The 27,161-nt window shown below is 42.9% G+C and overlaps 1 protein-coding gene across 2 annotated transcripts in view; it reads left to right on the top strand.

Moving 5' to 3' along the window:
• Window positions 1-27,161, top strand: part of furina (furin (paired basic amino acid cleaving enzyme) a) — an 84,727-nt gene that overhangs the window by 42,666 nt on the left and 14,900 nt on the right. For both annotated transcript variants that reach the window (XM_078249756.1, XM_078249747.1), the window contains exons 4-9: window positions 4,208-4,303; window positions 7,034-7,162; window positions 7,432-7,508; window positions 15,585-15,673; window positions 20,402-20,574; window positions 21,841-22,053. In XM_078249756.1, coding sequence (XP_078105882.1) covers window positions 4,208-4,303; window positions 7,034-7,162; window positions 7,432-7,508; window positions 15,585-15,673; window positions 20,402-20,574; window positions 21,841-22,053 — 777 coding nt within the window. The remainder of the gene's footprint in view (window positions 1-4,207; window positions 4,304-7,033; window positions 7,163-7,431; window positions 7,509-15,584; window positions 15,674-20,401; window positions 20,575-21,840; window positions 22,054-27,161) is intronic.

A 27,161-nucleotide genomic window follows, 5' to 3' on the forward strand; every position in this document is an offset into this window, starting at 1 on the left:
GCTTTGTTTGCGTCCATCAAATGGTCCACCTCCCTCTTTGGGATTTCCTTTACTCTGCAGCTCCATTTCCTGTTGTTGAATTCCTTTTTTCCCACAGCACCTCACAGAAAGGGGAGCGTTATAGTTCCAGGTCCTCCTGTCTGTGCAGGAGGGGTCAGGTCAGTTTGTCAGTACCCACAGGAATCTACCAGTTTTAGTTGTATCTATTTGTTTGTCAGAGCTTTCATTAACCAGCAGATCATTGCAAATTTGATTCTTATTGTCATCATTTTTTCTAAAAAGATAAAACATTGCAAAAATATTTATAATGGGAGGAATTTTTTAATTCCAGAGAGACGGTCCCTGCAGCTTTTAAACTGGTCTAGATGAAGCCTGAACAAAAGGCTCAGTAAACTCTCTTTGAAGAGTGTCTAATTACTGACAAAAGCACCGGGACCTCTGCCAGATCTCATAGACTGGCTAACAGAGCCCTGTTAATAGGCTCTATTGAAGATTTAAAACTCTGCTCTATCTACTTACTCCATGCCTTCTACTGTTTTCTGTTTTATTATGTTGTTGTAGCGGGCAGTTTGCTTTGCTTTAGTGTTCTTGTTTGTCGAAAAGAAGAGAAGGAATAAGACAGACATAGCAAATTAACGAGTGGCTCAGAAACACAGAACATTATCATCATTTGTTTGACTGGTTTTATTGCCAGTTTTACAACTATAGCAAGAATAGTAGCATGCTTTAGCATAAATATAAATGACTAAGCCACTGATCTAGTGTGTTCCTTTTATTGTAATGATGCTTTATTTGAGGCTTCCGTTTGGCCTCAGAGGGAGGATGCTATGTTTATATAATGAAGAAGGACAAAGAGTTGGGTGGGACAAAATGAGTAGGGTTGGGAATCTATTTGTTGGACAGATACGATTCTTTACCTAAACACGAACCGAGCAGTCTGTTTGTGAACATTAGTTCTGCACTGGATCCGTCTGGACGCATGAGATAGACACCGTTTTCCATTTTCAAAGCCCATTTATAATGAAGAATGCTGTTTGTCAACTTCTGGGCTCTGTGTTCTGTCACAGACTATTAAAGTTTTCAAAAGACCCTTCACATTAATACTGCAAAATGGAAATGCTTGTTACTCTCCTGCCAAAAGTAGGGAACCGTTCAATATGAATTATGAGTTTGAAGCTGAAAAATACAACTTGTGTTGTTCTTGTTTATGTTTGTTGTGAATATGAATAGGGAGCAGAATCTTTTTTTTTTGTGGAAATGAGGACTTTGATCTCAAGTTTAGTTTAATATTCAAATAGTTAATTTAACAGAAGGGTCACTGGCATTCTCACAATGTAAGGACTTTTTATATAACTTACAATTGAACAGTGTTAAATGATTTTAACTGAAATTATGTATTTCTTCCCACGCATGGAACACAAAGTACTGAAATGAAGGTAATTACTGTACTAGTATGCAGCTTTCAGGAAGTTTTCCCCCAAGGGTTTACTGATTTAGCATCCCCAATGTGTGTTTGTGAACACACCCAGAACACTAATCTGTGCCACCATTTCCTCATGAGTAGGACTAAAGCAAAGACATGTATTTGCTGTGTTTTGATGGACACTTCCAAGAACTGTGTGACATTAGGATGACTGCACAAATTACTGGTCACTGAGGTGTCTGCAGCTAAAAGGAGCAGAAACTGTAGCTATTGTACTGAAGCTTAATCGCATGTTTGCTGAAAGTATATGAGCTTTGATTGAGCAGTCATGTTATCTTGTTTTCTTGTTGAGCCTGGCCCTGTGGTTCGACCTTAAGTTGGGCAAGTTTAAAGATTTTGAGAAACAAATGTATTCTTTAATATTGATGATTAAACTTTGTGGCTGCTGTAGTTGTTTAATTGATTTTATGGTCATGTCATAACAAGACCCTTAAGAGACGAATTTAGATTTAATTTAAGCATATACTGTGATCAGTAAATGGCATGCACACTATTACAGTGACTTACATATGCTGGTTTTGTTTATAGTATGCAAAACAATACCAATTGAATTAAAAGCTACACCATGCTCGGCAATGATAATGAGATGGTTTTAGGAGAATTTGATGCAATACAAGCTCCACAAGCTAAACACGGTGCAGTAAACAGTCCGTTGCCATGTACATTAAACATAACTTCCTGTGTTGCCCTAGAAAACTTATATTGCACAAACATTGCCTCTTTTTTCTTAAGAATCCTGTCATGTTTGAACTGAGTCAGAGAACTATCCCTTATGTATGTGAGAAAACAGAAGTTTCATACAGGATTTCATGTTGAAAAGCAGTTGAGGAAATGGAAGAGAAGAAATCACACACACCGCCTTATGACGCAAGAGAAAATGGCTCATTTCTATCGGACTGAAAATTACACGGACTACTGTTATGCCGTTGAATATGTTCCCTGCATACAACTGAGTCTTTGTCACTCAGACTGTAGACATTTCAGTCAATACTGCCATTTTCTTTAAAACAGAAAGTCAATATTAAAGCCTGACTGAGAGAAGCACATCAACAACTGTCCTTTCAGAAAACTAATTAGATGTAGTAATAATGTCACTTAGGAATAGTTTTGTGAAACTCTCGGGAACTGAAACTTTCCTTCTAAAAAAATTATATTGATAAGATAAATATGTATTGATTCAGTGAAGATGAGATTGAGCAGCCAATATGAGGTCATCGACAACATTTAATTAGATTTAATTCAGTCCTACGAAAAGCAATATTGAATTAACTTTTTGCATTATAATGAGAATGGCAAATATATACAACTTAACTGCTTCTGACCAGTTGTACATTTTTCTGCGACATGTTTACCACCTTGATTTAACTTTTCATTGTGTGTCTGCAAGATAATTAAACAGAATGAAATTCAGAAATAGGACACAGGCATTTATTTTTTGAATGTGGTATAGTAGATAAGATTTCTTCTTCCAAAAGCAAAAGCCCTTAGGCTGACAACGCCAGCACAAAGAAAAAGTTAACAGTGCCAGCTTTTTCTTTTTTTTTTTTTAGACCTATTCTTACGTATATTCTGAACATATACAGTGAGGATTCTCAATGGCGTGAAAATGGTTGGCTACTTTTTTTTGTTCATCTACCATTTCCCATGTTTGGCGACATATCCATCTGTGTTAACAGCAGTAGTCCCTTCAGGGCCCATAATTGTGTCGCTCCCTAAGTGCGCATGTTCATTGTGAAAAAAGCTGGCACCCCGTTTTGTGTGTAAACTGCTGCAGCTGCACCTCACAGGGCTGACCTCATCTTCCAAATAAGAATCAGATGAATCCTGGTGGAAACGTCTCCTCCACTTAGACTGATTGAGCTGAGGGAGCGAACGCTAACACGAACCCGCACACAAACCTCTCTGCTCCTTGAAGTGAAATTATTCCATTATGCGGTTATGATATGGTAGTGTTGAATTGGCATCACTTCAATGTAGCTGCATCACTTCGATGTAGCAGCTAATGTGACCTTCATTACTTTTTTCCGTTTTTACTCTTGTGTCTCTAGTGATCTGCAGAGAGAGAGAGGTGCTCTGTGATTTGGTTGTCCTTCAAATCAGGTGCTCTGTCCTTGCGGCAGGCAGTTCTCTGTCTTCCTACTCTGACACATTCTTTTCTGTCCTCGTCTACTCGGGCGTTTTTTCTGTACAGCGAGCACAACTCTGCAGAGGGAGTGAGATGCAGGCTTATTTTCACTGTATGCGTTCTGCTTCTGACAACACTTTCTGCAGGAGCTTGCACATTATGAAAGCCTGCTGCAGACATTAGTGTTGATAGACTTGAATGAATTAATTTGTACATCTTGTGTGTATATTGTTAGTGTGCATAATTGTTTAGGTGTATCTCATTTTACACTAATCCAGAAGTTTTAATTAATCCCGGGCTGCTCTGGAGTTCATCAGCGAGTCTCATTAGTGATACCTCTGTGCCTCTAATCTCACTGTCTGCTGTCCTCCCGCTGAGAATTTGGATCTCTATTAATTCATTTGACATGGTGACCCTCATGTCCAGCACATAATTATTTCTTGTTCTGTTTTTAGTTTTTTTTTTTATGACAGTGAGCAGTAACCTTTTGTGGCTGGAGGCTTTTTTTTCTCCGCTGAGCATCACCTTACCTCACCACCGTTTTGTTTGTATTGCTAATCTTTACATGTTTATTTCTGTGTTTGTGCTCTCCTTTTTAGGTGACTTGGGCCGAGCAACAAGTGTCGAAACGGAGAAAAAAGAGGGATGTTTTCGTAGAACCGTTAGATCCCAAGTTCAGAGACCAGTGGTACCTGGTGAGTATGAACGCTGCTGAACAGAAACGTCATTGAACAAAAGGCTGTGCTGTGTGTTTTTGTGTTCGTCTGTGAGACATAATTCAGCGGTGCGCACACTGGTTGAGCTTTTTATCCACCCAAAGTCAATACACTTAATTAAATTTGGGGCTGTGATCTTTCCCCCCGAGTCAAAAGACAAGCTTGTATGAATCCAATATACCGACTTTGTACGAAATGCTGTTGTGTGTCTTGTTTGCAGAACACGAAAGAACAAACACAAGTCTGAGTGACTACACCTAAATGATTCAGCTTAAACAACAACAGCATACATGCATACACAGAGTGCATTTGAATTGTAAATGACATGCTTTTTAAAGTTGGTGGTTTAGTCCACATAGAAACAAAGAGAGAAAGCGGAGGAAAAGACACAGGTGATTCACCTTGAATTGCTCTGGTTCTCTGTTGATTGATTTTTCCGTTTGACTTGAAGAATGTCACTGGTACGTTGGCCTGTTAAAAGCAGCACTAACAACCCCCGAGATTTTCTGTTCGGCTCCACTCTTCCTTAAATTACTGTGAGGGTGCTTCAGGCGGAAGGAAATTCATGGTGATGCAAACAGACTTGCATCACCAGTTTTTCAACAATGTCTTTGCTTTAACAGAGGCAGACTGACGTCCCCAGTGTGTTGGAGTAGTTAGTGGCAACTTGAAAGGCAAAGGAGGCAATAAGAGTCTGCTGCCTGGTTGTATTAATGTGACTAGATGTAATAGATTCTGCCATACGTTCACTACAGTTATGAGTATTTCACTGATATTAAAGCCTGCCTGTGAAGCATATGGATAAGGAAATGTTTTGTGCAAAACGTAATCACATTCTTTAGTATCTTTTAGAGCTGCAGCTAATGATGATTATCGGTTAATCTTCCAATTATTTTCTTGATTAATCCTTTCGTTTCTAAAATGTCAGAAAGAAAATGCCCATCACAATTTCTCAGAACCCAAATTGAATATAATCCAACACCCAGATATTTCACTGACTATCATATGATAGTCAGTGAAATATCTTTTTTTGTGACTGAAGAAAAAGCAGCAAATCCTCACATTTAAGAAGCTGGAAACAGCAAATGATTGGAATTTGTTGTCTGAAAAATGAAATTATTAATCCATTATCAAAATAGTTGCTGTTAATTGCCTTTCGGCCAACTAATTGATTAATTGACTAATTGTTGCAGCTCTAGCATCTTTGTTGGCACATAAAGAAATTACAAATGTTTTATGACATTTTCATTAGAAATTATTAAATCTACTTGGCTGATATTTAGAAACATGATGCACTGTGCGGTTCTTTTTAAAGAGGTGCTGAACCTGTGTGAGTAGAACACATAAAAACAAAGATTGATTTCTATTTATGGTGTGGTTTGAGTGTGTGGGCATCCCATGAGGCTGTAAAGCTCATTAAAACACAAAAAAGACATGAAAACTAGAGCAACACATTTACTTTTCTCAGATCCACTATTCACAGATTCCACTATGTTATCATGTTAGTTGTTAATGAACTTGTGGACAGGTTATATACTGTACAAATATCTACACCCTGCTGAGTTACATAAAAAAAATTGTCTCCCATTATCAAAATACATTCTGTGTATTTCAGATAATAAGTTATTGTAGTAATATATGTTCCGAAGTGCAAAGTTGTAGCAAAAGTTTTCAGGTTGCAGGAATGTGCTGCCGCTTTCAACTAGCAGGAAATAAGCCTGTGCCTCATTAAAACTGAACCTGGCGGGCCAGAGGAGAGCGTGGCTGTGCTTGTTGGCAGGGTGTCCACGGTGGGCAGATGCTAATGGTCAGCATCTGCTGTTATAATCAATATTTAATATTTTTGTGATATTTGTCTAAATAATGAGACATGATAAGTCATGGGCAAGCCTCAAAGCGGAAATCTCAAGCTGTCCATGCTGTACATACTGCTCAAGATGTCAGTGTGCAGAAGGAATGCTGACCTTAAGGAAGAAAATAACTCCCTTAATTAGCAATATTCAAAATGAAACCTTGCACATGCCTCTCCTTAGATTTATTATACAGCACTCAGCGCGTCAGCAACAAAGGGCCTTTTTTAAATTTGAATCGGCATTGCAGATCACAACTTTCAGCTTTAATTGATTTTCTTCTTGATGGTAGTGTCAATGATCATCCTCTCTGACAGACTGCAGGGTCTGAAAGCTAAGAGGAAAATGTGGCCGGCGGTACATTAGACACATTATAATTAACCGACGGTACACTTTAAAAAGAAGAGCTTTGAAGTTGATAAAATACCAGACGTGGCTCTTAACGAAAGGTCAAATTGAATGTCAAAAGCATATCAAAAAGCATACAGAATGATTACTGTGTGTGCCATGATCCAGTTCACCGGTGCTTTGCTTGGTATTAAAAATAAATGCGATGATGCATGGCATTGATGCTTTCAGAATAGAGATGCTCTCTGTAACCTTGTAATACCACCTTCCCCTCATTGAAAAACTTTAACTTTTCACTAAGGAAGAATGACTGAAATGCATTAAGCTGCACCTTTTTCCCAATGATTCAGTCCAAAGCCCAGTCTCATCAAAATGTCTTAAATGATTGCCTTTATTTTTTTTATAGAGTTAAGCCCTTCCAGATTTAGTTTAAAGCACATTCTTGTCAGCACTCAGGTGTCTCTTGGATAATTACATTCCATCTAAGTTGTTTTTCTTTCTCCATCCTTAGTACAACAGCAACCACCGTGACTTGAATGCCAAATCTGCGTGGCAGTTGGGCTACACGGGTAAAGGTGTGGTGGTGTCCATCCTGGATGATGGAATAGAGAAGAACCATCCTGACTTGATGCAGAACTACGTAAGTCTAACTCCTAAATAAGCTGAAACATTGTGTTTTCCATGGAAAGGCTGTACACTGCAGCAGCAAACAGAATGAAGATAAGAACAGACTAAATAGAGCAGATTTCCAATTAAAGCTAGTGTCGTATTTGTGGTTGATGGATTTTAAGAGTAATTTCTGTGCAGACAGTTTTTGAGGTTTTAAATTTTGCAGATTTTTGAATACTGATGATTTGCCAAACTGACTTCTGCATCTGACTCTAACAGCTTATCTGCGTCTTTATTTAGGACCCGGATGCCAGCTACGATGTGAATGATGGTGACCCAGATCCTCAGCCTCGATACACACAGCTAAATGACAACAGGTAGAAATCTACACAAATAACTATTTCATTTCCACTCTTCTCTGTCTGTTGGCCCGTCCTGAAACCACCCACCTGTGTTTTCTAAATGCCGGCCGTGAATGGGGGACGTGTCAGGAGGAAATTGCATTTGTTCAATAATTTATCCACCTCACTTTCTGATAGCTGACATGTAAATAGGCTTATGACCGGGGTGCCATTTATGGGAAAAAAACCTAACTAAAGGCCAGAGCCTGTGGGGTTTGTCCAAGAGATTTAGATTTTCCAATTTTCCAAAAATGGGAAATTACTAAAATAAATCCTGCCCCCAAGTTTGTGGATTTGCTCTGGCCGCTTAAGTCACAAGGTGCCATTGGGGCATGTCTATATCCTGGGTAAGTAGAGTAAATCTACACTAGGATTAAGGTATTGTGTGAAGAAAACAGCTTTATTGCAGTGGCCTCTGCAGATGGTATTAGGAGTTGTTTACCACCACAGTGATGTCTCGCAGAGAATTGATTTGAATTAAGTTAATCAGCATTAATGAAACAGAGCAAATCTCTTGGCTCTGGAGGGCCCTTGCTCGTCTTTCTTCATTCCCGCCGCCTGCCTCCCGTCTGACTTTAATTTCTGAATCGCTGTAATCTTCTGTTTGTGGGCCACTGGCCTGAGAGGCTTTTTTATCCTGAGGCTCACCATGATTACTGGTGATAGGCAAGGAAGATAGAAGTTAGGTAGGGATGGAAATCAAACGTCCCCAACTGAGACAGGGGCAAGGAGCAAGCACCATGAATATGGAGGCCAGAGGGATATAGTCAGAGCTGCGGAATGGCCTAAACATACTGTAATTATGCCAATGCCAAATCAGCTCCTTAAAGGCTTTGTGGAACATATAAGAAGTGGAGGCAGATTGTAGAGGGTGTGTAATTGTTTTCATACTCAAAATGGAGAATACTTCTTCAGGGGGCAGGACCCCCCCCCCAAAAACATAACTATCATTAAAGGTTTTGATAAACATGGAAATAGTGCAAACAATACGCCGCTGCTTTCTAACTCAGCCCAAGAGTCTGTGCCAGTGCCTCAAACGGTTTTAACACCACCATCAACACAACCCTAAATGGTGGAATTTCGTGTGGAAGAATGTGAATATCCCTCCAGCTCCACAATCTATGCCAAGGCACGCTTAAGTTCTTCTGGTGGCTCGTAGTGGCCCAGAGCCCAGCTAAGACACTTACTATTGATGTTTCCTTCAATTTGCCTGCACCTCTTTCCAACCCTCGCTCACCTCAGCTCTTATCTCTTGCCACCCAGCTCTCCCTGTCTTCTTTGTGGCAAAACCAATTGACAGGGAGCATATTTGTGTGTGTGCCTGCTTCTCTTATTTTACAGTAGGTTGGTGCAGGATGCATTTGTAAACAACCTGTGGGCGGGCATGAAAATGCCTAAGGTTGTGTAAGACTGTAAGTGTCTGTTCCTTGCAGAAAGCCCAACTCTGTTCACCTCCATAAGGGCGCCTTTCATTACCAGCATACGGGAAGCAGTGAGGATGGATCAGTAGCAATGTGGCCATTCACCCTCATGTTTATCTAAGACAGCATGTGATCTAGATGTTTCTGATTCCAGGGTTTTCTCTGTCCCCTATCAGGATGGTTTCCAAATGTGCATTTTCTGGATTAAACCTGGCTAAACTAGTATGGAGTTTTTTATTTGAATGTATTGCCTCCTGATTTAGATCAAGGCTAGCTCTCAACATAAGCTATAGCAGTCAGCATCACACTATTCAACATGTGCAAAGAACATACAGCATTGTCATGATGATGATGCACAGGAAAAAACAAGGTAAACAAAGGGCAGTGCAGACTGACTGCACATGTAAATTCAGAAATATTTAATGCACAGCGATGGATGGAGGGACTTACCTATCAGTATTGCAAACAGAAGGCTGATTAATTTTCAGCAGACCCTACATTAATCTCTCCCTAGACATTTTCTTCATATTCCTCTCTTTATCATGCTCTATAAACATCGCCGGAACTTTTGTCCTGAAGGCCAGCTCATTAGTAACCTGGCAGAACCATTAACAGATTTAAGAATGAGCAGAGCAAAACAGTTGTTTAGATTTACCTTTGAGGTTCAGTGCAGTCCATAGACTAATGAACAACAAACACCACTATCCACAGCCCCGAGAGCCCCAGTGATTTAACGTAATTAAGCTAATGCGAAAGAGAAACACCAAGTGAATGAAAGATGTTGTATGCCAGATTCTGGTCGAGAACTGGGTGAAGATAAAAAGATCAATGCAATGTTGTACATCTATCACAATATTTCATTGCAATGTCAAACTTTTGATACAGTTTATGTACAACTTGGATGTCTTACTAAAAATCCTTTTGATATAAATGTTAATACGATTTGATTTGGTTTCAAGTTTCCGATACCAAAAGCCATAATAAATTGTTTTTGGTTACATGTCATTTTAGCTATCTTCTTGTTGTAAAGTCACTAATTTATATGCATCACAAACTGCAGTGTATCACCTATCACATGTAGCACCTTAGAGGATTGCAGTTTACGTAGCACAAGACATCCTGCAGCATCAGTGACAGATTTTATATAACAAGACAAAAAGCTGCTTTTTGTGCCTTTTCTTTTTTTGTAATGCACAATTGGCCCAGTGCAGGTTGGATGAATACTTTTCCCCGTCTTTGCACTAAGTCCGCAGACACATGGTGTCTCCATACAATAGCAATACTGTCTACAATGACAATAGCATGTCTCTTTAGCAAGCCTCCAGAGAGATTTTGCACAGTGATAATGGTTCTGCCAGCTGTAGGTATGAATACTGATCGTGTTGTTGTTTTGTTTTTTTATATATTATAAAAATCTATATAAAAATCTATATTAATTTCCTCAAGCAATTATATATGTATATACTACAGTGTATCTCTCATAACAAACGTATCCGAAAGTTTTTTTTACAAAAACTAGCTAAAGCTAAACTTCATTACTAAACTACTTACTCATCTAGGCCTTTGTATTTCTTGTGGAACATAGGCAGACGGCCAAAGGCCCTCTTTGGGCCGTTTCTCCAGCCAGGGAAGAAAAAAGTAAACTAGATAGACTATATAAAATATGGACATATTCTCCGTGACTTCACCCATAGAAGAGCCAAAATGAAGCTTAAGTGGACAGCTCCCTGTGGCTCCAGCCGCCACCATCTTGGCAGTGCCTGACGTCGCCGTTATTTATAACTTTAGGCCTGAATATAATATATCCCCCCCCATTGGTCATGAAGGGGGGAACTTAGCTAAATACTCAGCACCAGAGGTTGCCGCTTGGCTAAACTACATCTAACAAAAACTAAATGTTTTGCAGTGTGAAGAAAACATGGAACTACTTGCCAACTTTTATGTCCAGCAAGTTTTTTTGTTGATTAGTTTTTTTTTTCAGGTGATCAAAATCAAGTAAAACCCTTTAAAGAAATAAATCTTGTAAATCCTAAAACATCTGTTGTATAGCCTGCTGTGATACCTGACTTCTTGACTAAATCATCACAGTTCGTGGAGTTGGGTCACATAGTTGTTGAATGGTATAAGGTATTAGCGGGGATTGTGAGCATCTTTGCAATTAATGGAGCTGATTTTCTGAGTGCAACTGAGAGTTAGTACTTCTCTGTTCTGGTCTACTAACTGAAGTCTGAGAGTCCTGCAGTGTGTCAGGGAATCTATCAATCTATTCTGTGTGACTTGTTAACAATGCTGTATTTGTAGTGACAGACAGCTCTTTGTCTCTGCAGACAATGTCTGCGAGTAGTTTTACTGGACCCCTTCATGTGATGATCTCCTGCACTGTGTTGTCACGTCTTTAGCCCCCTTTGGAAACCCGGGGCCTGGAGGTTAAATCCAGGTTTGGTTTCATGTGATGTCAGTCTTGTCAGGACAGCAGATTAGTAGAAATGTGTGCATACAGACAAATTGAGGACATTCAGTCGTGCCTTGCCCTCATTGGTAGACTGGGTAAACCCAGCCTGATCTGCCGGCGATTTGATTTCGCCCTGCAGCTCAGGCTGGAAACCTGTACGTTTATCTATCCTGCTTCAGTTACAATTTTGCGGGGACCAATCACTAACTGGCTTATCCACTTGGCGCGCTATTGGCGGGTTTAACACGATGACGATAGAGAAGCGACCAAGCAGCTTTTTGTTCACATTCAACAAGCCAGCCACCGAAGCGCTGCAACCATGGATGTATTAAGAGAAGCAACCCGTTGATGCCGCTGGCCCGGATCGTTGGTCTTATTGGTTGAAGGACTATCCATAGCGTACAGAGTCATTTGAACTATGCCCGCTGATCACGCCTCTTGTGCAGTAGAAAATATAGAGCAGACTCCCCAGACTAATGTTCAATCTTAAAAGATTGAGCTTGGTCTGGTGATAGCCAGACTACCTCATTGGCAGTAGACATCTCATCCTGTTGACAGACTCACAAAGTCAAGGTCTCTAATTAATTATGGTGTAATTCTACATTTGGTGATTTGTGCTGTAAAGTATTAGTCTGTACCATGGGGGCCATTGCTAATATTTAAATTTAACAGTAACCAGTTTAATGAAGCATTTTAATAGGTTATGGCTGTGTGTGTGTATGCATTAGGTAAAGCTAAGAGCAGGTCCAACATTTTATTTTGTATAGAACACCAAATTAATTTATACATATATTTTAATTTCACTATTTGGAGCTGCTGCTATCTTTTTGGTTTGCTTTTACATTAGAGACTCCTTTAAGTCATGTTGAATAAATAGCAGAAGCGAGGCTGCTTTCACAAGGAAATGACCCACAGATACACTCTTCTTCACATTGACCCGAACAGTGAGTGGGAGCAGTAAAAGGACATCTTCTTGTATCTATTTTAGCACTCCCGGCCAAGTACACTAGTCCTTGCATAATCAGATTCAGAAACTGAGAGCTTCACCTCTGTAACAGCATTTGTTGGCTATGAATTAGCCTACCATGTAAGTGACTAATGAATGTGTCAAAGCAATATTTGGAACAAGGCTCCGTTGAACACTGAAGGTATAGGCCCGTGCATGCCTGGCATCCCGTTTCAGACACCTGAGCTGCTCCTTATCATCGGCTGCATCACAAACACGGATGCTGTAGGACATACGACTCCCAAAGTGATCAGGCCTTCACTTCCAGGAATGTCGAGATAAGGTTCTCTGGAAAATTGTCCAGATGACATTTGTGTGTGTCAGTGTGTGTGTGTGTTTACTTTTGTGTCTATAAAGATGTTTTTATTAGCATGCAGCTAGGCCTCTGACTCATCTAACTGACGTCCTGTTACACATTAGAGACTCGCTGCCAATGTTGACTGTGGCATTGACATTGACCTCTGCCCTCTCAGCTCATCAGCGTGTCTAAAGAGTTCTCCAGGGGCCAGCAGATGAATTACAATTCTCTGACCTGTCATTATATATTTGGAATCAGAAGTCTTAAAGGTTATTAAAAATAGTTAGTCAAATAAATATGGGTTACAGCTTCTGTCACCTCCGACCTCTCTGTTTTGAACAGTTTAAATTGCATTTCAATTTAGGTGATTAATGAGTTTATTAGAATGAGTTTATATAGAATTAGAGTTTTTTTTAAATACTTTTTAATAACTGGTTATGGTAGTTTTAGCAGGCTACCTTCAGATTAAATGTCCATATCCTTACAGCAGCTACGGCCTGTTGTGCATGCTGATGTGGTGTTTTGATTCTCGTGTTTTTGATTTGGCTGGATACCCGGAGTGCCTAAATGGAAGCCTGCAGGCATAGATTGTTCCTACAGTAATGAATGTCCACTGTTTTTGTTGTTTCCTGATGTGGCACAGTGTTGCCCTGGCTCCAGCATTCCTGTCTGGGAATGGTTGGGCCATGGTTTGAAAGAAATTAAGAGTGTGTATCCATCTGGCAGACCAGGGGAATGCACCTGACTGGAATGTGACGATCAGCCCCTCTGTACCGGCTTCTTGGATCTCTATACTGCGGTGCCTGGAGCTAGAACTTACTATAGAGACTCAGGCACAATTCACAATTTCCTCCCATGTGTGACGGTAGTATGTCGTCTTATTTCCCTTGTCTCGACTCAGGCCCTGTAGGAATTCCAAGGTTACTAATGCTAGAAGGCCATAGTTAACGTACATACAGTGGTGTGAAAAAGTGTTTGCCCCCCTTCCTCATTTCCTGTTCCTTTGCATGTTTGTCACACTTAAGTGTTTCGGAACATCAAACCAATTTAAACAAAAGTCAAGGACAACACAAGTAAACACAAAATGCAATTTGTAAATGAAGGTGTTTATTATTAAAGGAGAAAAAAAATCCAAACCATCATGGCCCTGTGTGAAAAAGTGATTGCCCCCCCTTGTTAAAACATACTATAACTGTGGTTGTCCACACCTGAGTTCAATTTCTCTAGCCACACCCAGGCCTGATTATTGCCACACCTGTTCACAATCAAGGCATCACTTAAATAGGAGCTGCTTGACACAGTAAGGTCCACCAGAAGATCCTTAAAAGCTACACATCATGCCGAGACCCAAAGAAATTCAGGAACAATTGAGAAAGAAAGTAATTGAGATCTATCAGTCTGGAAAGGGTTATAAAGCCATTTCCAAAGCTTTGAGAATCCAGCGAACCACAGTGAGAGCCATTATCCACAAATGGCGAAGACATGGAACAGTGGTGAACCTTCCCAGGAGTGGCCGGCCGCCCAAAATTACCCCAAGAGCGCAGCGACGACTCATCAAGAGGTCATAAAAGACCCCACAACAACGTCCAAAGAACTGCAGGCCTCACTTGCCTCAGTTAAGGTCAGCGTTCATGCCTCCACCATCAGGAAAAGACTGGGCAAAAAATGGCCTGCATGGCAGAGTTCCAAGGAGAAAACCACTGCTGAGCAAAAAGAACATCAAAGCTTGTCTCAATTTCTCCAGAACACATCTTGATGATCCCCAAGACTTTTGGGACAACATTCTGTGGACCGATGAGACAAAAAGTGGAACTCTTTGGAAGGTGTGTGTCCAAGTATATCTGGCGTAGAAGGAACACTGCATTTCATAAAAGAACATTATACCAACTGTAAAATATGGTGGTGGTAGTGTGATGGTCTGGGGCTGTTTTGCTGCTTCAGGACCTGGAAGACTTGCCGTGATAAAAGGAACTATGAATTCTGCTGTCTACCAAGAGATCCTGAAGGAGAATGTCCGACCATCTGTTCGTGTACTCAAGCTGAAAGCGAACTTGGGTTCTGCAGCAGGACAATGATCCTAAACACACCAGCAAGTCCACCACCGAATGGCTGAAGAAAAAACTAAATGAAGACTTTGGAGTGGCCTAGCCAAAGTCCTGACCTGAATCCTATTGAGATGTTGTGGTATGACCTTAAAAAGGCCGTTCATGCTCGAAAACCCTCTAATGTAACTGAATTAGGACAATTCTGCAAAGATGAGTGGGCCAAAAATTCCTCCAGGGCGCTGTAAAAGCCTCATTGCACGTTATCGCAAACGCTTGGTTGCAGTTGTTGCTGCTAAGGGTGGCCCAACCAGTTATTAGGTTTAGGGGGGCAATCACTTTTTCACACAGGGCCATGATGGTTTGGATTTTTTTTCACCTTTAATAATTAACACCTTCATTTACAAATTGCATTTTGTGTTTACTTGTGTTGTCCTTGACTATTGTTTAAATTGGTTTGATGTTCGAAACACTTAAGTGTGACAAACATGCAAAGGAACAGGAAATGAGGAAGGGGGCAAACACTTTTTCACACCACTGTAGGTCTCCACTCATTGACTGGATGTTTTCTTTTAGACAAATGGGAATTCAGATTTATTTAAAGGTATCAAAGCCAGGAACCTGTCTCCACGAGTTTGTTTTGTCTCAGTCTGCAGCTCGACCTCTGTGCAGGAGGGAGCACATTCTCTCACAAGCAACCTTTGTTAGACATATACCCTACCTGTGTTTATATACAGAGTAAAATGCTGTGTCATTATGTGAATGACACTACAAGAAGGATAAGTAGGTTCCTTAAACATACCTCTCACTTTCTCATTCTTCCTCCTCTCCAGGCATGGGACACGATGTGCAGGAGAAGTGGCAGCAGTAGCCAACAATGGGATCTGTGGAGTCGGTGTGGCCTACAATGCCAAGATTGGGGGTAAGGTCAAATAAAAACATGTGGATGATTGATTCGATCTCAGAGAGGCGAGTTTCATCTCAGTTTTCTTTTTGACTGCCAGAATAGTTAAAATACTTGTTCTGCAGCGCCAGTGTTATTTTCAGTCCATTTCCCAGGCACAGCATGTCACTGAGTCTTTCTGAGCATCACCACAGTTGTGATGTGGATTGCCAATTCACTGTAACAGTATTGGTTTTCCATGGAGTGACAGTATTGAAAAAGCACAGTGGTATGCAGTTTCTGAAATGATTTGTGCTTTAGCTTTGAGGGAATCTGTGTTAAATTGATGTAAAATGTACTGCTCTCGGCTTGTATACAAGTTAAACAAAAAATGGCTGATATAACTTACTTCTAATGTTCCAGTATCTACTGTGAATCGGTGCAGACAAAACATTATATATACCCTTCAATGCACAGTACATGTACCGGATAAACTGCTAACTCAATGCATTTAAAGACATCTGGTTGTGCTGGCGGTGTCACTAAAGAAGTGAGAGGAAGAGCCTTGACCCCGCGATGATGTCAGCTCCCACTGCTCCCAAGCGACACATACTTGATACTTCATTGTGTCACTCAAGCCAATGGTCAGAAAGTCAACAGAAAGTGAACTAGCATTTATCAAGCAAAATGCTAATCATTTTCTGGCTTCTTTGCTGCTCTAGAAAATTGTAAATGGCATTTTTACTATTATCTACACTAGATTTTCTCGATGAACGATTTATTCATTAACCCAGAAATGAATCTCAGATTCATTGATAATGAAATTAGTAGTTAGAGTGCAAATGTGGCTATGGAGAGAGACACAGAGAAAGAGATCTCCGCTGAACTAACAAGCCTGTTTACTTCATTATTCACTCACTGTGTACTTCTGATGTGCTACCTTGTTTTTCAGTAAGCGTACATTTCTGGTGTCAAGGTGTGAATCTTCTAAGCACATAGGACATGGATGGAGAAGAAAACTCTTACAGCGGGCGTTTGGCCTTATAAGGGTTGGACTTTGACTGCAGTGCCACAATTAATGGCACTATTAATGGGGAACATAATAAAAAAATTAAACTAACGTTTAATCTGTTAGTTTTCTTCCCAGCACCTTGGAGTAGACTTTACCAGGGAGGCTGAGAAGTGTGATACCCCGGTAATTGGCACACACCCTCCGGTCCCCCTTTTTGAAAAGGGAAACCACCACCCCGGTCTGCCACTCCTTTGGCACTGTCCCAGACTTCCACGCAATGTTGAAGAGGCGTGTCAACCAAGACAGCCCCTCCACACCCACAGCCTTGAGCATTTCTGGACGGATCTCATCAATCCCAGGGGCTTTGCCACTGTGGAGTTGTTTGACTACATCAGTGACTTCCGCCTGGGAAATTGACGACAATCCCCCATCATCCTCCAGCTCTGCCTCTAACATAGAGGGAGTATTAGTCGGATTCAGGAGTTCCTCAAAGTGCTCCTTCCACCGACCTATTACCTCCTCAGTTGAGGTCAACAGTGTCCCATCCTTACTGTACACAACTTGGATGGTTCCCCGCTTCCCCCTGCTGAGGTGGCGAACGGTTTTCCAGAAGCACCGACCGATAGTCCTTCTCCATGTCTTCTCCAAACTTCTCCCACACCCGCTGCGTTGCCTCTTTCATGGCAGAGGCTGCAGCCCTTCGGTACCCTGCAACTGCCTCTGGAGTCCTCTGGGATAACATATCCCGGAAAGACTCCTTCTTCAGTCGGACGGCTTCCCTGACCACCGGTGTTCGTGGTTTACTGCCCCTTGAGGCACCTAAGACCCTAAGACCACAGCTCCTGTCTCCATCATTGCCCACGTGCGTGTTGAAGTCCCCCAGCAGAACTATGGAGTCCCCCACTGGAGCCCCATGCAGGACTCCACTCAAGGTCTCAAGGGCTGGGGATCTCATCGCTGCTTTTTGCAGATGATGTGGTCCTGATGGCATCATCGGCCTGTGACCTTTGGCACTCACTGGATCGGTTCGCAGCCGAGTGTGAAGAGGCTGGGATGAGGATCAGCACCTCTAAATCTGAGGCCATGGTTCTCAGCAGGAAACCGATGGAGTGCCTACTCCAGGTAGGGAATGAGTCCTTACCCCAAGTGAAGGAGTTCAAGTACCTTGGGGTCTTGTTCGCGAGTGAGGGGACAATGGAGCGGAAGATTGGTCGGAGAATCGGTGCAGCGGGTGCGGTATTACATTCGATTTATCGCACCGTTGTGACGAAAAGAGAGCTGAGCAGGAAGGCAAAGCTCTCAATCTACCGGTCAGTTTTTGTTCCTACCCTCACCTATGGTCATGAAGGCTGGGTCATGACCGAAAGAACGAGATCCAGGGTACAAGCGGCCGAAATGGGTTTCCTCAGGAGGGTGGCTGGCGTCTCACTTAGAGATAGGGTGAGAAGCTCAGTCATCCGTGAGGAGCTCGGAGTAGAGCCGCTGCTCCTTCGCGTCGAAAGGAGCCAGTTGAGGTGGTTCGGGCATCTGGTAAGGATGCCCCCTGGGTGCCTCCCTAGGGAGGTGTTCCAGGCACGTCCAGCTGGGAGGAGGCCTCGGGGAAGACCCAGGACTAGGTGGAGGGATTATATCTTCAACCTGGCCTGGAAACTCCTCAGGATCCCCCAGTCGGAGCTGGTTAATGTGGCTCGGGAGAGGGAAGTTTGAGGTCCCCTGCTGGAGCTGCTCCCCCTGCGACCCGACACCGGATAAGCGGACGAAGATGGATGGAACTAAGAGTATGCCAGAGTGGCAAGAAAACATTGTTTCTGCCTACAGGGAGGGAGCAGTTTTTAGTTTCTGTTCCCATTCTTTAATAGAAGCTTTTTGATATTTAAAAAACAACAAAGTAGATATGTATTTTTTTTTTTCATTGTCAACACATTGTTTTATTTCAGCCTTTTTTTCCCAGTATGATTCCAAAATTGAAGCCACATTAAATGGGCTATCAGGATTAAAGTTAGTTGTTGATATGGTTTTTATATTTTGTGATTGCTTATTTCTTGTTCCTGTTCTGAGGATGTGTTGTAATGTCTGACTCCAGGATGTAGCACAGTGATGTGTTGTACTTTTTAACTGTAGGAGCTCCTTCATCCCAGTGCATACTCCATCTTGTTACCTCTTAGCTTATCTCAGTAGTCTTCTGCCTACTTCTAGGTCTAATAAAGTTTGAACCCCATCAGGATAGTGCCATAACCCTTTATGATCATTCCAGATGGCAAGTGGTAATATACCACATGGCATTAAGCTGTTCTACCATAACAAGGGGGCTGTGTGTGATCATGTACGAGGTGGCACGGTGTTGTGAAAACCTTCACATGTGCTTGCAATCATTGCCAGGTTCAACCTTGGTCTCTGGTTTTTGGGATAGATGGATATTTTTGATGGGTTTGGAAGATACTTGAGTCTCCTCAGCGAATCACATTGCTCTCTCACAAAAGTGAAGGCTGCCATAGAAACACTAGCAGTCCAGTGCTTGTTTGATGCTTTTGGAGGACTTCAAAGGGCCAGTGGTTGGTTACTCTAACCCATATCGAGCAGCATGAAGTAACCTGAGCTGCAGTGCATCAAACTGCATTTTGTTTTAGGTGTCTTTGATTTTCTCACGTCTCTCTCTCTCTCTCTCTCTCTCTCTCTCTCTCTCTCTCTCTCTCTCTGGAGGAACATTAGGACAGCCACCTCACTCTCTTTATGCCTTTCCTCCACTATTGTGTGTGTGTTTGTTTTATCTCTGGTATAGCACTTCAATAATGATCACTGATCTCAATGAATGTTGGCTGAGTTGTTAACTAATTAAAGTCTGATTCAATTTGCACTCAGGCAGTTACATCAATGTCATCCAGACACGTAGAGGAAGACAACTAATGTTGTCTTTCATCCTTTTATCTGAATTTTCTGTCTCATAAGTCTGCTGCACACTTGAGCAGGCAGTTCACCCACATTGCAATTGCTTTAGCTCCATTTCTGTTTTTTTCAAACCAGCTCAAGCGCCAAAGCAAATCAATAGAGATGGTGTTGATTTACATGGTGGGGTCCATAAGAACGTCACAGGGGATGCACAAATAATGAACACCAGCAGCATGTGCTGCACCATACAAATGCACACAATGTACAGCATTGAAAACAATTGTGTAAATATGCAAATCAAACATCACCACGGCAGCATTGCTTTGTCCCTACACATGCCAGATGTTCATAGCTGAACATGAGCACACAGTCAGGTACAACTACAGATCTAATACACCATGAACTAAGGCGCTGAGCTGCAGACTAGAAGAACAGGATCCTGCAAGATTGTCATCACTTGCAACATTTTTGTTGCATATTTCAGTGCTTGTGGTAAAAGAACTCCACCGATTTAGCATTATACGTTAGCATATAACATTGTTGAATACATAATGTCAAAATTTGATGCAAAAAATTCAGAGATATCATCTTTTTTATTCCGCACTTTATTCTTTCTTGTCAAAACCTGGCACCTACGTTACCCAAAGTGCAACTCAACCGACGACAGTTCGGTTGGAGATATGGGTGTGTTGGTATCCTCGAGCTGCTAGCCATTTGCCTCACATCATTTTGATTCTATGTTTATTAGGTATTCAATTTCATATAAACTTTTACTTACTAAATAGTATGTATGTACTAAGAAAACCTTTCTGTTTTCTCGTGTGGTGTGTATCTGTATGTGTTGTGTGCATGTGCGAACGTGGATGCAGGTGTGCGTATGCTGGACGGCGAGGTGACTGACATGGTGGAGGCCCAGTCCCTCAGTCTGAATCCCCAACACATTGACATCTACAGCGCCAGCTGGGGCCCAGAGGATGATGGCAAAACTGTCGACGGACCTGCCAAACTCGCCAAAGAAGCTTTTCTGCGTGGAGTTACAGAGGTGTGTGTGTGTGTGTGTGTGAGTGAGTGTTAGTGTGAGACAGAAATTATTTACTGCCTGTGCGTGGCTTCCTTTCAGCAGTCAGTAATTGAACTATTCAAGCATGCGAGAACACAAGCGGAAAGAACAAAGCAATTTTTGACCCCGACTATTATGAATTGAAGGGAATGTCCTCTAAAAGCCACCAGGGAGGGGAATCTTGGAAAATGAATAGAAGCAGCACTGACAGAAATTAAGTATGAAAAGTTTTTCTTTGAATATTTATTGTTAGTTGAAGGGCACTTCTTAAACTGCCAGCTCATCTTTTATCTTTCAGCTCTTTCTGTCTGTCGCCATGTGGTCTCTTCAAGCGTGAATTATATCAATTAAATTATAATAATCAAGGTTTTTTTGTTGCTGAAATTTTAATCAAACAGTTACTGGAGCTTTGAATTTCTTGACAAGCATTTTTTATCAAAGACTTCCAAACCGAGATTTTAACGGGGGTAATTTTGAAACGTTGTCTGTCAGCATTTAACAACATGGCAATCTGAATATTAACCAAAAAGAAACTAACGCTATCATGTAACCAGTCCTGTTGATGATGGCAGCGCTTGTTTAAATGCACGGGAACGTATCAAAGATAAATTAACAAGTCAACAGAATAATAAGCATACAGATCACACCCCAGGCTCTTACATTTGCACTCCATGAATACACACATCCATCCAGCTTACATTGACTCTTGTTATAGAGCAGTAGGATTCAAGACATGTTCCATAAAGCTGATTGGAACCACTGACACTGACTACTAAGATAATTGCCACAGTGACTGCTGTCAGATGGTGGTGTGGGTGGTGCATAGCTGGGTTTGATCAATGCCGAGAGAGATGGTTCCACTCAATACAATAAAGCGGCTCTTAGATTAAAATTATTTCACTTCAAAGGCTGAGAGGTTGGATGATTTATCACAATGAGCTGTTGTCATAAAGTGCCTTTTTGTTTTGCATTGCTGTTAGCTCTTTTTAATTTACTGAGTGACCACCTCAGCCTCTGTGATGTACAGTATGCTGCATTTTTAATAGGCCCTTTTTGAAATGAGCCCTGCAATGAATTTGCCCTCTTATAATTGGAATTCCTATTAAAGATTGAATGGGATTTTGTTCTTTTCTTGTTCGTGGTGGTCCAAGGCATGCATGAATGAATGAATGAATGAAAGGGTCTTTGGTCGGTTTTTTTTCTTCTTCTTTCTTTTCTGTTTGTCTGAATGTACTGTATGATCTCCAGGGTCGTAGTGGTTTGGGCTCCATCTTTGTGTGGGCTTCTGGGAACGGAGGGAGGGAGAAGGACAGCTGTAACTGCGACGGCTACACCAACAGCATCTACACCCTGTCCATCAGCAGCTCCACCCAGAACGGCAACGTCCCCTGGTACAGCGAGGCTTGCTCCTCCACCCTCGCCACCACCTACAGCTCGGGGAACCTCAACGAGAAACAGATAGTGAGTTGTGTCTTTTCCTCATTCTTTTCCTCTCCTTGTGTCCCTCACATTATCCGAGAATCTGCTTCCATGTCTGTGGTAATAAAGGTAGGATATTTATTTCCAAGGTGAAGTTTACTTGATCCACAGCTTCCTTATAGCTGCTGCAATGTTTGAATGACAAACACGTATCCAGGCTGCATCCTGGTTAAGTGTACATTTACAAAGCATTTTGTTTTTCAACATTTTGAAATCTTCATTGTTTACATCCATATGTACTTGCTTTCAGTCTTCGTCTTCCTTGCCTTTGCTGGTACATTGCTGTATTTCTTAGCGTGTTACCCCCACCTGTAGATTACTGGAATAGTGTGAAACCACTGGCAGGACTATTCATCGCATTACCCAGGTGCACATGCATGTGCATCCCTGTGCGTGTGCACTGATATAAAACACAGATTCATAGAGGTACTAGTGATCAAAAACTCTGCAAGGTACCTCTTAATCTTTAAAGTAATTTATCAGCAATATGTTAGCTGGTTTTCAGACTCTCAAATTGGATAATTCTGAGATGATTTGCTACTTTTCTCTGTCTTTTATATAATTGTAAATTGAATATGTTTGTGGTTTGTTCGAGAAGCTGATTGGACAAAACAAGAAATTTGAAGACCTCACATTGAAAATTGTGATGCGTACACTATTGCATATACTAAACAATTGATCAAATAATCATACAAATAAGCAGTCCAAAACCCAAAGATGTATCTTGCTATTACTATAATATTGAGAAAACCACAAAATATTCACATTTAAGAAGCTGGAACCACAGCATTTTTGCTTAAAAAAAAAAAACTGATAATAAATGATTAATTGGTGGGTGGCACGGTGTCGCCTCATCAAGAGGGTTGCAGGTTTGAACCCACTGGCCTGCTTTGGCCCTTCTGTGTAGAGTTTGCATGATCTCCTGTTAGCATGGGGTTTCTCCACGTTCTCCAGCTTCTTCCCACAGTCCAAAGACATGCAGGTCAGGTTAACTGTTACTCTAAATGACCTGTAGATGTAAATGTGAGTGTCTTTCATATGTGAGCCCTGTGATATTCTGGCAACCTGTCCAGCGTGTACCCCACCTCTCGCCCAATGTCAGCTGGGATCAGCGATTAGATTCGATTACGATTATTATGTCTTCGATTCGATATCACGATCCATCCATCCATCCATCTTCATCCGCTTATCCGGGGTCGGGTCGCGGGGGTAGCAGCTCCAGCAGGGAACCCCAAACTTCCCTTTCCCGGGCCACATTAACCAGCTCCGACTGGGGGATCCCGAGGCGTTCCCAGGCCAGGTTAGAGATATAATCCCTCCACCTAGTCCTGGGTCTCCCCCGAGGCCTCCTCCCAGCTGGACATGCCTGGAACACCTCCCTAGGGAGGCGCCCAGGGGGCATCCTTACCAGATGCCCGAACCACCTCAACTGGCTCCTTTTGACGCAAAGGAGCAGCGGCTCTACTCCGAGCTCCTCACGGATAACTGAGCTTCTCACCCTATCTCTAAGGGAGACGCCAGCTACCCTCCTGAGGAAACCCATTTCGGCCGCTTGTACCCTGGATCTTGTTCTTTCGGTCATGACCCAGCCTTCATGACCATAGGTGAGGGTAGGAACAAAAACTGACCGGTAGATTGAGAGCTTTGCCTTCTGGCTCAGCTCTCTTTCGTCACAACGGTGCGATAAATTGAATGTAATACCGCACCTGCTGTGCCGATTCTCCGACCAATCTCCCGCTCCATTGTCCCCTCACTCGCGAACAAGACCCCCAAGGTACTTGAACTCCTTCACTTGGGGTAAGGACTCATTCCCTACCTGGAGAAGGCACTCCATCGGTTTCCTGCTGAGAACCATGGCCTCCGATTTAGAGGTGCTGATCCTCATCCCAGCCGCTTCACACTCGGCTGCGAACCGATCCAGTGAGTGCTGAAGGTCACAGGCCGATGATGCCATCAGGACCACATCATCTGCAAAAAGCAGCGATGAGATCCCCAGCCCACCGAACTGCAACCTCTCTCCACCCCGACTATGCCTCGATATCCTGTCCATAAATACTACAAACAGGATTGGTGACAAAGCGCAGCCCTGGCGGAGGCCAACTCTCACCGAGTCCGACTTACTGCTGAGAACCCGGACACAGCTCTCGCTTTGGTCGTACAGAGATTGGATGGCCCTGAGAAGGGACCCCCTCACCCCGTACTCCCGCAGCACCTCCCACAGTATCTCCCGGGGCACCCGGTCATACGCCTTCTCCAGATCCACAAAACACATGTAGACTGGTTGGGCATACTCCCAGGCTCCCTCCAGGATCCTTGCAGAGTAAAGATCTGGTCCGTTGTTCCACGACCAGGGACGGAATCCGCATTGTTCCTCTTCAACCTGAGATTCGACTATCGACCGAACCCTCCTTTCCAGCACCTTGAGTAGACTTTACCGGGAGGCTGAGAAGTGTGATACCCCTGTAATTGGCACACACCCTCTGGTCCCCCTTTTAAAAAAGGGGAACCACCACCCCGGTCTGCCACTCCTAGGCACCGCCCCAGACTTCCACGCAATGTTGAAGAGGCGTGTCAACCAAGACAACCCTCCACACCCAGAGCTTTAAGCATTTCTGGACGGATCTCATCAATTCCTGGGGCTTTGCCACTGTGGAGTTGTTTAACTACCTCAGCAACCTCCACCAGGGAAATTGATGCCAATCCCCCCTCATCCTCCAGCTCTGCCTCTACCATAGAGGACGTATTAGTCGGATTTAGGAGTTCCTCAAAGTGCTCCTTCCACCGCCCTATTACCTCCTCAGTTGAGGTCAACAGCGTCCCATCCTTACTGTACACAGCTTGGATGGTTCCCCGCTTCCCCCTCCTGAGGTGGCGAACGGTTTTCCAGAAGTACCTTGGTGCCGACCGAAAGTCCTTCTCCATGTCTTCTCCGAACTTCTCCCACACACGCTGCTTTGCCTCTTTCACGGCAGAGGCTGCAGCCCTTCGGGCCCTTCGGTACCTTGCAACTGCCTCCGGAGTCGTTTGGGATAACATATCCCGGAAGGACTCCTTCGGACAGGGGCCTCCTCCAGACGTTCCCAATTTACCCGCACTACCCGTTTGGGCTTACCAGGTCTGTCCAGAGTCTTCCCCCACGCCCTGACCCAACTCACCACCAGATGGTGATCGGTTGACAGCTCCGCCCCTCTCTTCACCCGAGTGTCCAAAACATATGGCCTCAGATCAGATGAAACGATTATGAAATCGATCATTGACCTTTGGCCTAGGGTGCTCTGGTACCAAGTACACTTATGAGCATCCCTATGTTCGAACATGGTGTTCGTTATAGACAATACATGACTAGCACAGAAGTCCAACAACAAACAACCACTCTGGTTTAGATCAGGGAGGCCGTTCCTCCCAATCACGCCTCTCCATGTGTCTCCATCATTACCCACGTGCGCGTTGAAGTCCCCCAGCAGAACTATGGAGTCCCCGACTGGAGCCCCATGCAGGACTCCACTCAAGGTCTCCAAGAAGGCCGAACACTCTGAACTCTTGTTTGGTGCATATGCACAAACAACAGTCAGAGTTTTCCCCCCCACAACCCGCAGGCGTAGGGAGGCGACCCTCTCGTCCACCGGGTTAAACTCCAACGTAGCGGCGCTCAGCCGGGGGCTTGTGAGTATCCCCACACCCGCCCGGCGCCTCACACCCTGGGCAACTCCGGAGAAGAAAAGAGTCCAACCCCTATCCAGGAGTATGGTTCCAGAACCAAGACTGTGCGTAGAGGTAAGCCCCACCAGATCTAACCGGTAGCGCTCCACCTCCCGCACAAGTTCCGGCTCCTTCCCCCACAGAGAGGTGACATTCCACGTCCCCAGAGCCAGCCTCTGCTGCCCGGGTCTGGTCCGTCGAGGCCCCTGACCTTCACTGCCACCCATGTGGCAGCGCACCCGACCCCAGCGGTAGCGATATCACGATGCGTAAAATAAATTTTTCTATTAAAGCCATATAGGATATTTAATTCATAGCTTTTCAAGCTTCAAAAACAAAACGTTCTGCAGTGCTCTAATACTAAATAAATTGGATGCATAAAACTACAGCACTGAGCACATGGCACTTCCTGAATGTGAAAAACATAACAGAATATGTAAACAGAAATGTTGTTAGGCCTACATTAAATTGAAAACAGAAATAATCGATTATGAGCCTGCCGATTATCGATGCAGCATCGTCCATGTCCGCGATTCGATGCATCGATTATTTGATTAATTTCAACACCTCTACTCACGACCCTGAATAGGTTAAGCAGTTACAGATAATGGATTATTAATTGATTGTCAAAATAGTTGCAGATTAGTTTTCATGTAATATGCGATTAGTTGAGTAATTGTTTCAGCTCCATACACACAAAACATTCTGCAGCTTTATTCTGAACCTGCTGTCTGAACCACAGCATGCCGTTTTCATTTTTTTTCCTCCTTTTCTTCTTCTCCATCTATTCAGTCTTGGACCATTAAAATGATTATGAATAGTGTACGGCTGAAACTCCGTCTGACAATCTGTTGCTGCTTAATATTCTTGTCACAAACACAAAATCACACGCACACGTTCAGCCTTTCTTTCTCTAGCATTCCGTCTAGCAGCCAGGCCAACTGGACAGACAGCTTATGACATCTCCCTGACTTGTGGCTGGTCCCTTAATGCTTCATTTAATTGCGCTGTCACTCTCATGAACGCGGCAATGAAGAGATGGAGTAGAGAAGAGAGGGTGAGACCTCTCGGGTTATGCAGGAGTGAATATCTTAATCTGTTTAGGGATTTTTTTTCACTTATATTATCCTTCTCTTTCGATTTAAGCTAAGGGGGATATGGGACGCTCCTGAATGCATAATTGAAACAAGTCAGTTCTGCCAGTGCATTCATTATTCAGTTTAGTCCGTTAAAAGATCAGTTTCTGGAGTCTGCATTGGTCAGCACATAGAGCAGAATTTTGATTCTGACTGCTTTTGTATTCTTATGTTGTATCTTACATAGATTGACCTCCCCTTTACCATTATATCATGGGTGACTGGGGGCGTTTTGTGAAGCAGTGTTTTGTAACC

The sequence above is a fragment of the Sander vitreus genome, chromosome 1 (assembly GCF_031162955.1).
Source record: "Sander vitreus isolate 19-12246 chromosome 1, sanVit1, whole genome shotgun sequence".
NCBI lineage: Eukaryota > Metazoa > Chordata > Actinopteri > Perciformes > Percidae > Sander > Sander vitreus.